The 12,411-nt window shown below is 40.6% G+C and overlaps 1 protein-coding gene across 1 annotated transcript in view; it reads right to left on the reverse strand.

Moving 5' to 3' along the window:
• The window catches only part of EDIL3 (EGF like and discoidin domains 3), a 956,986-nt gene that overhangs the window by 130,360 nt on the left and 814,215 nt on the right, over positions 1-12,411 (reverse strand). The window contains exon 8 of the mRNA XM_077288684.1: positions 6,673-6,857. Within this exon, the coding sequence (XP_077144799.1) occupies positions 6,673-6,857 (185 nt within the window). The remainder of the gene's footprint in view (positions 1-6,672; positions 6,858-12,411) is intronic.

Genomic DNA, 12,411 nt, shown 5'->3' on the forward strand with positions numbered 1-12,411 from the left:
CCCTATTACGTTCCGATATTTGTGTCCCATTGACTTGTATTGGTATCGGGTATCGTATCGGCGATATCCGATATTTTTTGGATATTGGCCGATCCAATCCGATACCGATACTTTCAAATATCGGAAGGTATGGCTCAACACTACCAATGACCTGAAAGGAAAATAGGTTCTAATCTGAGGGAAACCAGATCTGCCACAGATCCAAACCTGGATCGTGACACTTTCTTTTCACAGCAAGCCAAGAACACAAAAGTAATTAAAACTTACAATATAACCCTAATTTTATACTATACTATTTAAAGAAAAATACAACTTTTTAATCACATTTAATGGATTTTAAACTTTTAGAAATGTGATACTCATACAATACTGATAATAGTATCTGCTCTATCCATTGCTCTTTGTATTTCTGTATTTTGTCTGGAATGGTGAGAGCGCACTTAAGCGCAACAGCCAATCACTATGTCCAGTGGCTCGGCAGATCAATGTTATATCATCCATGGGAGCTGTGATACTGAGCTGACACTGGACAAGGAAAGGTTGAGAACTATCTGTATTTTTTGTCCTTATAGCTCATAATTTGGGTCCACTTTTCTAAAAGTGTAAAACCCCTTTAATTAGATACTAGACCTAGAGTGATTAAAAAAAACTTCTATGGAAAAATATAGCAGAAAATATCCTAACTTTCAGAAGGTATATTTTTGAACAATGGATAATAAGAATATTTACTACATTCAGTCACATTCTATAACTGATATCTGTCGTTATTTCCATTACAGTTGTCAGTGCCTACATTGATAACTTCTTTACTGAAAAGACTTTAGCTGTGTAAGTTCTTTACGAATGCAACTAACTGGTAATTTGTCTACATAATTTATGTGCAGCTAGTAATTTCCATGTAACAAATCACAAGAACAGCACATTTTATTTTAACAGCAAAAAAGAAATGTTTCATTTCAAAAACATTCCAAATAAAGTCATTGTCATACATAAAATGGATAAAAACTTATTACCAAGAAGAAATAAAGAAATTAGTGAAACGCAAAATGCACAGACATAAGCTAGAAATAATGAATAGTAAAACAATTTATCTATCTCTCTATCTCTATCTATCTATTGTGATGCAGTGACCCCTGTTACAGCTAGGGGGCGCTGTATGTGCTCCCAAGGACATGCACAGAGGTGTAATAGAGATAGTGAGATAGTGTCCGGCACTGTGGTGAAGGGCCGGTATGTGTTGCAGAGGAGGATGTCTTCTGCGCTGTAAGCCTCCCTTGATATGGGGAGCTGCTCCCTGCAATGCCACCCGGAGTATTTGGTCTTTGGTGCACATGAGCACTAAGATGTTGTTTAGTGAATCTGGGTCCGGGTTGTGGGTAGCTATGAGAGATGGGAGGGTCTGGCTACCCACATACCTCACTACTGGGTGAGGTTGCTCACTGTACTCCTTTTTCCTGCGGGAAGTGTGGGTGTTTGAGGACCTGCAGTGATTTTAGGATTACGTGACCAGCCCATGTGATCCATACCTTACCTGTGGGTGTGGTTACAGGGTACATAATGTGACCAGGGTGTGGGTCACATGTTCTTGTATGCTCTCTGAGTGTGGACCTGAATGGTTCTGTGCTGGAAGGTCCTGGAGAGCCTATGGTGTTGGGAGTGTCATCTCCCTGAAGAGCACGTGGTGGGGCTTTGGACCTGGTGGCCTGGGGTGTTGGACAAATCCTGAATAGCACCCGGACAGGTCACATGCCTGTGTGTTGGACGGTCCCCGGTAGGGACAGACGTCCTGAATAGTGCACTGAGTAACCTGTGTTGGAAGTCTCCCTGTAAAGCATATGATGGGACTTTGGTACTGGTGGCCTGGGGTGTTGGACGGTCCCAGCCGGGGATGGACATCCTGAATATCAGCCGGACATGTCACCTGTGGTGAGGACCTTGGACTGAAGAGGAGTCAGCCTGTGGAGCAGGAGCTCCTGAGAGGTAACTCCGGGTATGGGGAAAGGACTATGTGCCTTGATAAAGGACAGTCACTGAACTGTGCAGTCACCCATTGATTGGAGTGATACAGGCGTGACTATGTGTAAACTATTGATGTGGATCTGCAACGCTAACAAGCAGGTAATCCAGACTGTGTATGCTTGGCTCCAGAGCGAAACTGATTGGTCTCTACCAAGTGTGTGTGGTCACAGTCCTGATGGAGCAGAGTCATGTTATGAGCACTGTTACTTTGTTTTGCCATGCTATGAAGGCTGTTACTTTGTGTTTTGTGCCACTGGGGTTTATGGAGTAATAAAACCCAGTTGAGCTTTTGAAGAAATACGGTCTTTCTGTGTGTCATATCGCTGCCAAGCGAGTATTCCGCAACGTGTTAGTGAGCGCTATCTCACTCTATCTATCTATCTATCTATCTATCTATCTATCATCTATCTAAAATATCTTTCTCTATATATTTTTAAAGGATCCCACATATGCAGTCCACCATAAGTTAATCACTGTAATCTATGTGAAGTATATGATCAAGTCTCCTGACAGTCAATCATGAGAGATATAATGGAACTTTACTTTGCTGTAGCTGATGGCATGAAGCGCAAATATTCCTAACTGAATGGTTCATGAAATGATAACACTTTAGTTAATACATCACATCTTTCCAAGAGTAATAGAATCTTGTCTGATAGGAACGCGTAGCACACAGATTGAGATGATCTTAGTAAATAGCCTCTTATAGACAAGGTGGGAGATAAACCACATTTAGGATTTACTAAGAACTCTGTGTATTCTCAAATAAATAACATCCTGGAACCTCAAAAAAGAACCTGATAACACAATCTGATTCTGTTTAGGAATTATTTATTGATTTCTTTTCTTCTGCCAATCATTTACAAGATATGTTTTTGCAAATAAAAAGCCAATTTTCCTTTACTATTCACATACCATATTAGGAGTTTGGACATCATAAGGACAGCCGATATGACTACTATGGACCCCTTGGTGAAAAGAAGACCTGTCTAATGCTGTTCTCATCCCACATAACACTGGGAAAGGAAAATCTGTGATGGGCACCCAGATTCTAGAGTCTGGAGAATCTACAGAATTTACAAACAAGGGGGATTAGCTAAAGGACATGTAAATTGGCTAGAGGTGGAGACAAACTTCCATTTTTTCCCTTTTCCTCTACCTACATCCCTGTTTGTGCTTTATAATGCTCGCTATGTGAAAATGACTATGAGTAACATTTACAGTTTCTATGGTTTCACAACTGACTTCTCGCCTCTTCCCACAAAGATTCACTTGTATTAAGCTAAATGGACCAGAATTATGTCATCATTTGCTTGATATCACATTTATTATCTGTATTAGACATTTTTTACTACTTGTCTGATAAGAAAGTGTGTTTTTGCACAAAAGGTGCATGCTTTGCAGGGAGAGGCCTACTGTGTGACACTATGAGCCAAGAAATGCACCCAAATTGTGCCTTAAATTTCTGGTAAGAAGTAAACCAACTAATAGATTGTGTAAATTTAAACTCCATTTAGACAGGCCAATAATTAAGAACATGTGTCACTAAGAGCACTAGTTTCCCAATTGGCTTGTCAAAATAAAAAAGGGATAATTTTTAAACACATCTAAAAATTATCATTCTTGGCAGCACATTGCCCCGTGTAAGCAGGACATTTCCTGCCAATAACAATTTGTTACAGGCACACTGAACAATCTTAGTAATGATCATTCTATGTGTCCAGAAGTATGCTTGGCCTGTCTAAACAGACCATTGCCTGCAGGTAGCCAATCTATGGCTGTTTAAAGGGATTGTTCGACTTAGAATGAAAAGTCTGCAGTCTGTGTGACTGTAGAATTGTGAATGCTCCCAGTACATGTACTGTGCACTGTGGGGATTCACCGGTGTCTGCTCTGGGAATGGCAGTCAAGTACGCACTAGGCGAACTCCCAGCCACAACCCATCTAGTGGGCACGACCTTGCTCAATACAAATGTACTAAGTTAAGTTGCGCACACTAGATGAAGCCAATATGCCCCCCTGACAAAACTAAAATGGTAAGCTTGCCTCAGGGTACTGGGCATTGTGGGAATTCACATTGCGCTTTAATGAAGGTGAGAGTTGGTGCGTATTGGTGTTAAAGCACATTACTCTTTATTTTTGAAGCTCTGGTAGGGGTCCTCTCATCTGCTTATTAATTGTCTTATATCTTATTACTCAGTCTGGTCAGAGTTTCAGTGAAGGTTCTTTATATGAATTGAAGTTTTTTACAATAACTAGAATATAAGCATGTTTATGGCCCCTTTACTATTTTTGTGTGCCTGATTGATTTTGTGCAAGCACTTCAAAACTCTCCTTGTTTTTTGCTTTATTATTGATTTAATTTTTATTATCTCTTGCCATGTTATTATTATACATTTCTGACCACACTGGCTTTCTTTTTGGTGTTTTAATGTGGTGTTTTTATTTTTTCTTCTTCAAAGTTTTCTGTGTTTCTAATTTATTGTGATTAATAAAATAATTTTTGCATATATGGCAGCTTTTTCGATAGCATTATTTTTCTAGCATTTCTTTGATGAGTTGATTATTATTGGTTTACCAAACAGTAAACAAGATGGCTTCCACAATTTCAAAATCTTAATAAAAAGCAATTTCAAAATGCAACAGCATCCTCCAGTGGTAAGGAATGGAAATGCAGCACAAATATCAAGGTGAATAATAGCAGCCACTAATCGTCAATCCACAGAAGGACAACAGAATTTTGACACATTAGTCTAAACAGTCTTCCAATAGGTGGCACTAGAGTTCTAGCTCTCTTCCTCTCTGAAGAGACAATTTGCATAATTAGCATATTACCCAGAGGAGCATTGCAGCTTTAAGTCTCCTCATCTCGGCATGCTTAGCATGTTGATCTCCACAAGGAGAAACTATACTTCTTGGATAACGGTCTAAACAGTCTTAAAACATAACAGGATTATCTAACTGCCTAAACCACTTTGATAAATTTGTCTAGCCTAAATCTGTGCAGTCTAAGAATTAGGCAGAATTTATAAATATGCCCCATCAATTCTTGCAGTGATGATTGAAAGTTTGTGAACCTTGCATACTTTTCCGTTTCTCTGCTTAAATTTAACCTAAAACTTCATCAGGTTTTAACAAAAGTACTAAAACTAGATAAAGAGAATCAAATCCAATAAAAATGTAAAAAAATATTAGGTTTGTCATTTTTAAATAAGGGAAATTATTCAATATCACATCACAATGTGAGTGGCGAATGTATGTGCAGCTTTTCTCTCCGTATCTGATGGGACCTCGTTGTGCTGTAATAATTGCATCTAAATGTTTCTAGCAATTGTTGGCTTGTCCTCCATAATGGCTTAGATGAATGTTAGCCTACTCATCACTACAAAACAGCTTCAACTCTGATTTGTTGGTGGGTTTGCTCCCATAAACTGTTAGTTTTTTAGGTCCTTTTTCAACATTTCAGAACTTCGACTGTCATTCCAAAACTGTAATTTTATTCTTCTTTAACTTTTCTTTTGTAGCATGACGTGTGTGCTTTGGGTCGTTGTGTTCTTGCATGACCCACATTTTCTTCAAATTCAGCTGATGAACATATATCCTTAAATTTTTCTTTAAAATTTGATAGAAAAATCAGAATTGATTATTCCATATGAGATGCGATTGATTATCCCATCAATGATGGTATGGTATGCTGTTCTGGCCAAGATGCAGCAAACAGGCACAGTATTTCATGCATAGTATGAGATTTTTATGCAGTAATATAGTGTTTTTCTTTTTTCAAACATAACACTTCTCAATGAAAAATGTAAATAAAAAAACTTGATTTTGGCCTCATTTATGTCCATAAGATCTTTAGCAAACTGCAGATGAGCAGCAGTATTCTTTTTGAAAAACAGTGGCTTTAAAGGTCCATGCAAGCCTCAATGCCCACCATTGTTGTTCAGTGCCCCTCTCATAGTAAACCCATGAACATTAATATTAGTTAATGTGAGAGATGACTTTAGTTGCTTAGTAGTTACCTTGGGTTCTTTTGTGACCTTGCAAACTATTATGACCTTGTTCTTGAATTAGAGAGGATAATAATGGTCTTGAATTTCCTAAATTTGCACACAATCTCTCTAACTATGGATTGGCGTCGTCAACCTCTTTAGAGAAGATTTTGTAACCTTTTCCATCCTGATAAGCATCAACAACTCTTCTTCTGAGGTCCTCAGACATCTCGCTTGTGCCATAATGCACTTCCACAAAAATGTTACGAAATTAGACTTTGAAATATCCATGCTCTTTAAAGAAAACGGGTCATTCACGCACACTTGATTATCATATCATCAATTTAAAAAAAACGTGTAAATTCATCTTCAAATTATCTACTAATCCTAAAGGATCACATACCTTTGTCACTCACAGATATGATATCATATTGTTTGCTTGAATAAAAAATTACAGTCTAATATTTTAAACTAATTTGATGATGTGGCTCTCTACTGTATATTTACTTTTGCAAGTTGGGTTAAAGTGTATTGCAGTTTTAAGTCAAATTCACACAAGAATATAGAAACTTCTAAAAGGTTCCCAAACTTTTAAGCATCACTGGATATTGTAAAGGTATAAAGTTACAAAAGCTATAGTTTCAGAAGAGAAAACAATTACCTGTAACCACTGTGACTGATCACTTCTTCCAGAAGTCCACGCATTCACCTTCCCTTGTTTATCTAGCCGAGCTTTCCTGGACTCCCAAGTGAACATGTCCATGTTCAACGTTCTGAAAATGCTGGAGGCTGTGATTTGGTAATCTTGTATATGGCCTGATTTCATTCCTAGTGGTTCCGAGCAGCCTGTAAAAGCATCAAGCAGAACAGATGATAACAATGGCTTACAAGAAAACAAACATATTTGTGTTCTTCAAAATCTATGAACTCTGCTGGGAGTTAAGGGGGTTTTATTGCAGCGGGAGAGCAGATTAAATGAAATGAAGTATTGTCTCTAAAAAGACCCTGAGATGGTGAATATGAAAAGGCTTAATCATAATTGCCTCAGGAAAGAGTCTGAATAAAATGAGCTATTTCTGCAGCACTACAGTACACGCTCCCGTATGATGATCACAATTATTCTCAGAAGATAACACTATTTTGCCTGGTGTTGTAGCTAAAAATTGGAAATCATTACATTACCTTAGAACAGATGTGAACTTACTTTATTTAGACTTTATATCTCATTTTTTCTCTTAATTCATAGAAAACCTAAAAGCAATCAGTCTTACTTTTTGGTTTTGAGTTACAATAAATTCAATATCATGAACACAGTGGAATTTACAGTACAGTTTTATTCTTATTACAGAAAGGGAATGTTTGATTGACTTCACAAAGGAACAGGAAAAAAAAAAACAAGTAAGTTATTTAAAAAGTTTGGAAAGCAAATACCCCTGAAAAAACAGTGTGTATCCAGTGCAATTTTTTAATAAAAACTGTAGGAGCTAGATGGTGCAAATTTTTTACTGTGACACAACTGCAAAGAATATTTTTAGTCCCAAATACATGTATTTGAGTAACAAAAAAAGTTTCCTAAAGTTGGACTATTCCTTTATGTGTGTGTTGATGACATGAGAGAAACTGAATGAGCCACACATATGTTTGGGGTAGCATAGGTTATGTAAGGCTCTGGTTTCTTGCAAGCACAGTCAGTTGCAGAGGACAGGTAAATGGTCTTGCTTGTGATTTGGTAAGTTTAGTAAGTGGGAAACAGGCATGATTTTAATTGGTACTCTACCTTTTGTTACAGAGTGGTTTGCAAGCTGTTCCAGAAGGGGGACTAGTGCCTACAAAAAGATAGTGCAAAGACACCATATAAAGAAAAAGCCCTACCCATAGTGAGATATGAATTGTTGATAGAGGTAGATCTATGAGCTAGAGGGCAAAATCTGTAGAGAGTGCTACCCCAACACGGAAAGTGAGGAAGAGAACATGAGTGAGCCCCCTGAAAATGAGTGCAGCTAGCAACAAGGTGAACGAGACTGAGAGGAGCATCTAGCAACCAGGTGAACGAGACTGAGTGGAGCAGCTAGCAACCAGGTGAAAGAGACTGAAAGGAGCAGCTAGCAACCAGGTGAATGATACTAAGAGGAGCAGCTAGAAACCAGGTGAATGATACTGAGAGGAGCAGCTAGCAACCAGGTGAACGAGACTGAAAGGAACAGCTAGCAACCAGGTGAATGATATTGAGAGGAGCAGCTAGCAACCAGGTGAATGAGACTGAAAGGAAGAGCTAGCAACCAGGTGAATGATACTGAGAGGAGCAGCTAGCAACCAGGTGAATTATACTGAGAAGAGCAGCTAGCAACCAGGTGAATGATACTGAGAGGAGCAGCTAGCAACCAGGTAAATGATACTGAGAGGACACAACTAAGGGGGTCAAGAAAAAGCTTGTTACAAGGACATTGCTATAGTTGAAAGGCCAGTTTGAGTGAAAATATTCCCTCTGATAAAATAACTTAGAGAAAATTCTGGAGACTTGGATTTAGGAGACAGCATGCGAGTTCGGTGGTGAGTCAGTGGCCAGAATCGCCTATCATTAAAACTAGTCTGAAAGGAACAGTGAATAAAAGTTTTCCACTTTGTGATGTTAAAAACTGTACTCAACTGAAGTAAAAGACAATCCTGCTTGTTGAATTGGTGTAGTCAATATTCCCCGCTATTCTGAGAATCCTCAGAGAGCTCCTGCCCTGCAAATTAAACAAGGCCACAGCCTAGCATGACACTCAATGCACCTGTTTACACTTCTCTTGGAAACTTTAGAAATGTAATAGAGTTGGTGTTATGACCTGGTGGTTAAGGAGCAACACTGATATGACCTGGTGGTTAAAACGAAACATGGACAAGCTCTGAGGAGGTGGTAACTTTACTGACCGCAAACCCTACTCCTAACACCAACACTGGAAATAGCCGTGGGACGTTCCTAACTCTCCCTAGACGCCTCGTCACGGCCTAAGAACTAACTACCCCTTAAGATGGAAACAGAAAACTATCTTGCCTCAGAGAAATTCCCAAAAGGAAAGATAGCCCCCCACATATATTGACTGTGAGTGGAGAGGGAAAAGACATACACAGAAATGAAAACAGATTTTAGCAAAGGAGGCCAATTTCTAATCTAGATAGACAGAAATAGGAAAGGATACTGTGCGGTCAGTATTAAAAACTAAAAATCCACGCAGAGTTTACAAAAATGATCTCCACACTGACTCACGGTGTGGAGGGGCAAATCTGCTTCCCCAGAGCTTCCAGCTAGCCTGAATATATCATAATGACAAGCTGGACAAAAAGAAACACGACATGAGCTGAGCAATAAAGTCCAAAGCAGATGGACTAACAAAGAACTAGCAAGAACTTATCTTTTACTGAAATGGACAGGCCATGAGAAATATCCAAGGAGAAAACTGAATCCACCCTGAAACATTGACAGCTGGCATGAACTGAAGGCCAGAGCCAAGTTAAATAGCAAGGCTAAGAGAGATGATAAGTGAAGGCAGCTGCTACAGCAAAACTCAAGGAGCAGCAATACCACTTGAACCCACCAGAGGGAGCCCAAGAACAGAATTCACAACAGTACCACCCCTTGAGGAGGGGTCACCGAACCCTCACCAGAGCCCCCAGGCCGATCAGGATGAGCCAAATGAAAAGCACGAACCAAATCGGCAGCATTGGTCATCAGAGGCAACAACCCAAGAATTATCCTCCTGGCCATAACCCTTCCACTTGACCAGGTACTGAAGCTTCTGCCTCGAAAAACGAGAATCTAAAATCTTCTCCACCACATACTCCAACTCCCCCTCAACCAACATCGGAGAAGGAGGATCAACGGAGAGAACCATGGGCGCTACATATCTCAGCAACAAAGATCTATGGAACACATTATGAATGGAAAAAGAAGCTGGAAGGGCCAAACGAAAAGACACCGGATTGATAATTTCAGAAATCTTATAAGGACCAATGAAGTGAGGCTTGAACTTAGGGGAAGAAACCTTCATAGGAACATGACAAGAAGACAACCAGACCAAATCCCCAACACGAATCCGGGGACCAATACACCGACGACGGTTAGCGAAACGTTGAGCCTTTTCCTGAGACAACGTTAAATTGTCCACCACATGAGTCCAAATCTGCTGCAACCTGTCCACCACAGAATCCACACCAGGACAGTCAGAAGGCTCAACCTGCCCTGAAGAAAAACGAGGATGAAAACCAAAGTTACAAAAGAAAGGCGAAACCAAGGTAGCAGAACTAGCCCGATTATTAAGGGCAAACTCGGCCAACGGCAAGAAGGTCACCCAATCATCCTGATCAGCAGACACAAAGCATCTCAAATAGGTTTCCAAGGTCTGATTGGTTCGCTCCGTTTGGCCGTTTGTCTGAGGATGAAATGCTGAAGAAAAAGACAAATCAATGCCCATTCTAGCACAAAAGGACCGCCAAAACCTAGAAACAAACTGGGAACCTCTGTCAGACACAATATTCTCCGGAATGCCATGCAAACGAACCACATGCTGAAAAAATAATGGAACCAAATCAGAGGGGGAAGGCAACTTAGGCAAAGGTACCAAATGGACCATCTTAGAAAACCGGTCACAAACCACCCAGATGACAGACATCTTCTGAGAAACAGGAAGATCAGAAATAAAATCCATGGAAATATGCGTCCAGGGCCTCTCAGGGATAGGCAAGGGCAAAAGCAACCCACTGGCATGGGAACAGCAAGGCTTGGCCCGAGCACAAGTCCCACAGGACTGCACAAAAGAACGCACATCCCGCGACAAGGAAGGCCACCAAAAGGACCTAGCAACCAAATCTCTTGTACCAAAAATCCCAGGATGACCAGCCAACACTGAGCAATGAACCTCAGAAATTACCTTCCTAGTCCATCTATCTGGAACAAACAGTTTCCCCACTGGACAGCGGCCAGGTTTATCCGCCTGAAACTCCCGAAGCACCCGCCGCAAATAAGGGGAGATGGCAGAAAGAATCATCCCCTCCTTGAGAATACCAGCCGGCTCAAGGACTCCCAGAGAATCAGGCAAAAAACTCCTAGAAAGGGCATCAGCCTTCACATTCTTAGATCCCGGAAGATAGGAGACCACAAAATCAAAACGGGAGAAAAACAGAGACCATCGAGCCTGTCTAGGATTCAACAGCTTGGCAGACTCGAGGTAAATCAAATTCTTTTGATCGGTCAAGACCACGACGCGAAGCTTGGCTCCCTCAAGCCAATGTCGCCACTCCTTAAATGCCCACTTCATAGCCAACAATTCCTGATTGCCAACATCATAATTACGCTCAGCAGGCGAAAACTTTCTAGAGAAGAAAGCACATGGTTTCATCACAGAGTCATCAGAACCTCTCTGAGACAAAACAGCCCCTGCCCCAATCTCAGAAGCGTCAACCTCAACCTGAAAAGGGAGAGAAACATCTGGCTGACGCAACACAGGGGCAGAAGTAAAATGACGTTTAAGTTCCTGAAAGGCCTCAACAGCCGCAGAGGACCAATTCATCACATCAGCACCTTTCTTCGTCAAATCGGTCAGAGGCTTCACCACACCGGAAAAATTAGCAATGAAGCGGCGATAAAAATTAGCAAAGCCCAAAAATTTCTGAAGGCTCTTCACAGACGTGGGTTGAGTCCAATTATGAATGGCCTGGACCTTAACAGGGTCCATTTCAATAGCCAAGGGAGAAAAAATGAAACCCAAAAAAGAAACCTTCTGAACTCGAAAGAGGCACTTAGACCCCTTCACAAACAACGCATTAGCACGAAGGACCTGAAAAACCATCCTGACCTGCTTCACATGAGACTCCCAGTCATCGGAAAAAAACAAAATATCATCCAAATATACAATTATGAATTTATCCAGATAATTCCGGAAAATATCATGCATAAAGGACTGAAACACAGATGGAGCATTAGATAGCCGAATGGCATCACAAGGTATTCAAAATGGCCTTCGGGCGTATTAAATGCTGTTTTCCATTCATCACCCTGTTTAATGCGAAAAAGATTATACGCCCCTCGAAGGTCAATCTTGGTAAACCAACTAGCCCCCTTAATCCGAGCAAACAAATCAGAGAGCAAAGGTAAAGGGTACTGGAATTTGACCGTGATCTTATTGAGAAGGCGATAATCTATACTGGGTCTCAGGGAGCCATCCTTCTTGGCAACAAAAAAGAACCCCGCTCCCAACGGTGACGAAGATGGGCAAATATGCCCCTTCTCCAAAGACTCCTTTACATAACTCCGCATGGCGGCATGCTCTGGCACAGACAGATTTAAAAGTCGGCCCTTAGGGAACTTACAGCCAGGAATCAAATTAATAGCACAATCACAGTCCCTATGAGGAGGTAGGGA

This window comes from Ranitomeya variabilis, chromosome 1 (genome assembly GCF_051348905.1).
Source record: "Ranitomeya variabilis isolate aRanVar5 chromosome 1, aRanVar5.hap1, whole genome shotgun sequence".
NCBI lineage: Eukaryota > Metazoa > Chordata > Amphibia > Anura > Dendrobatidae > Ranitomeya > Ranitomeya variabilis.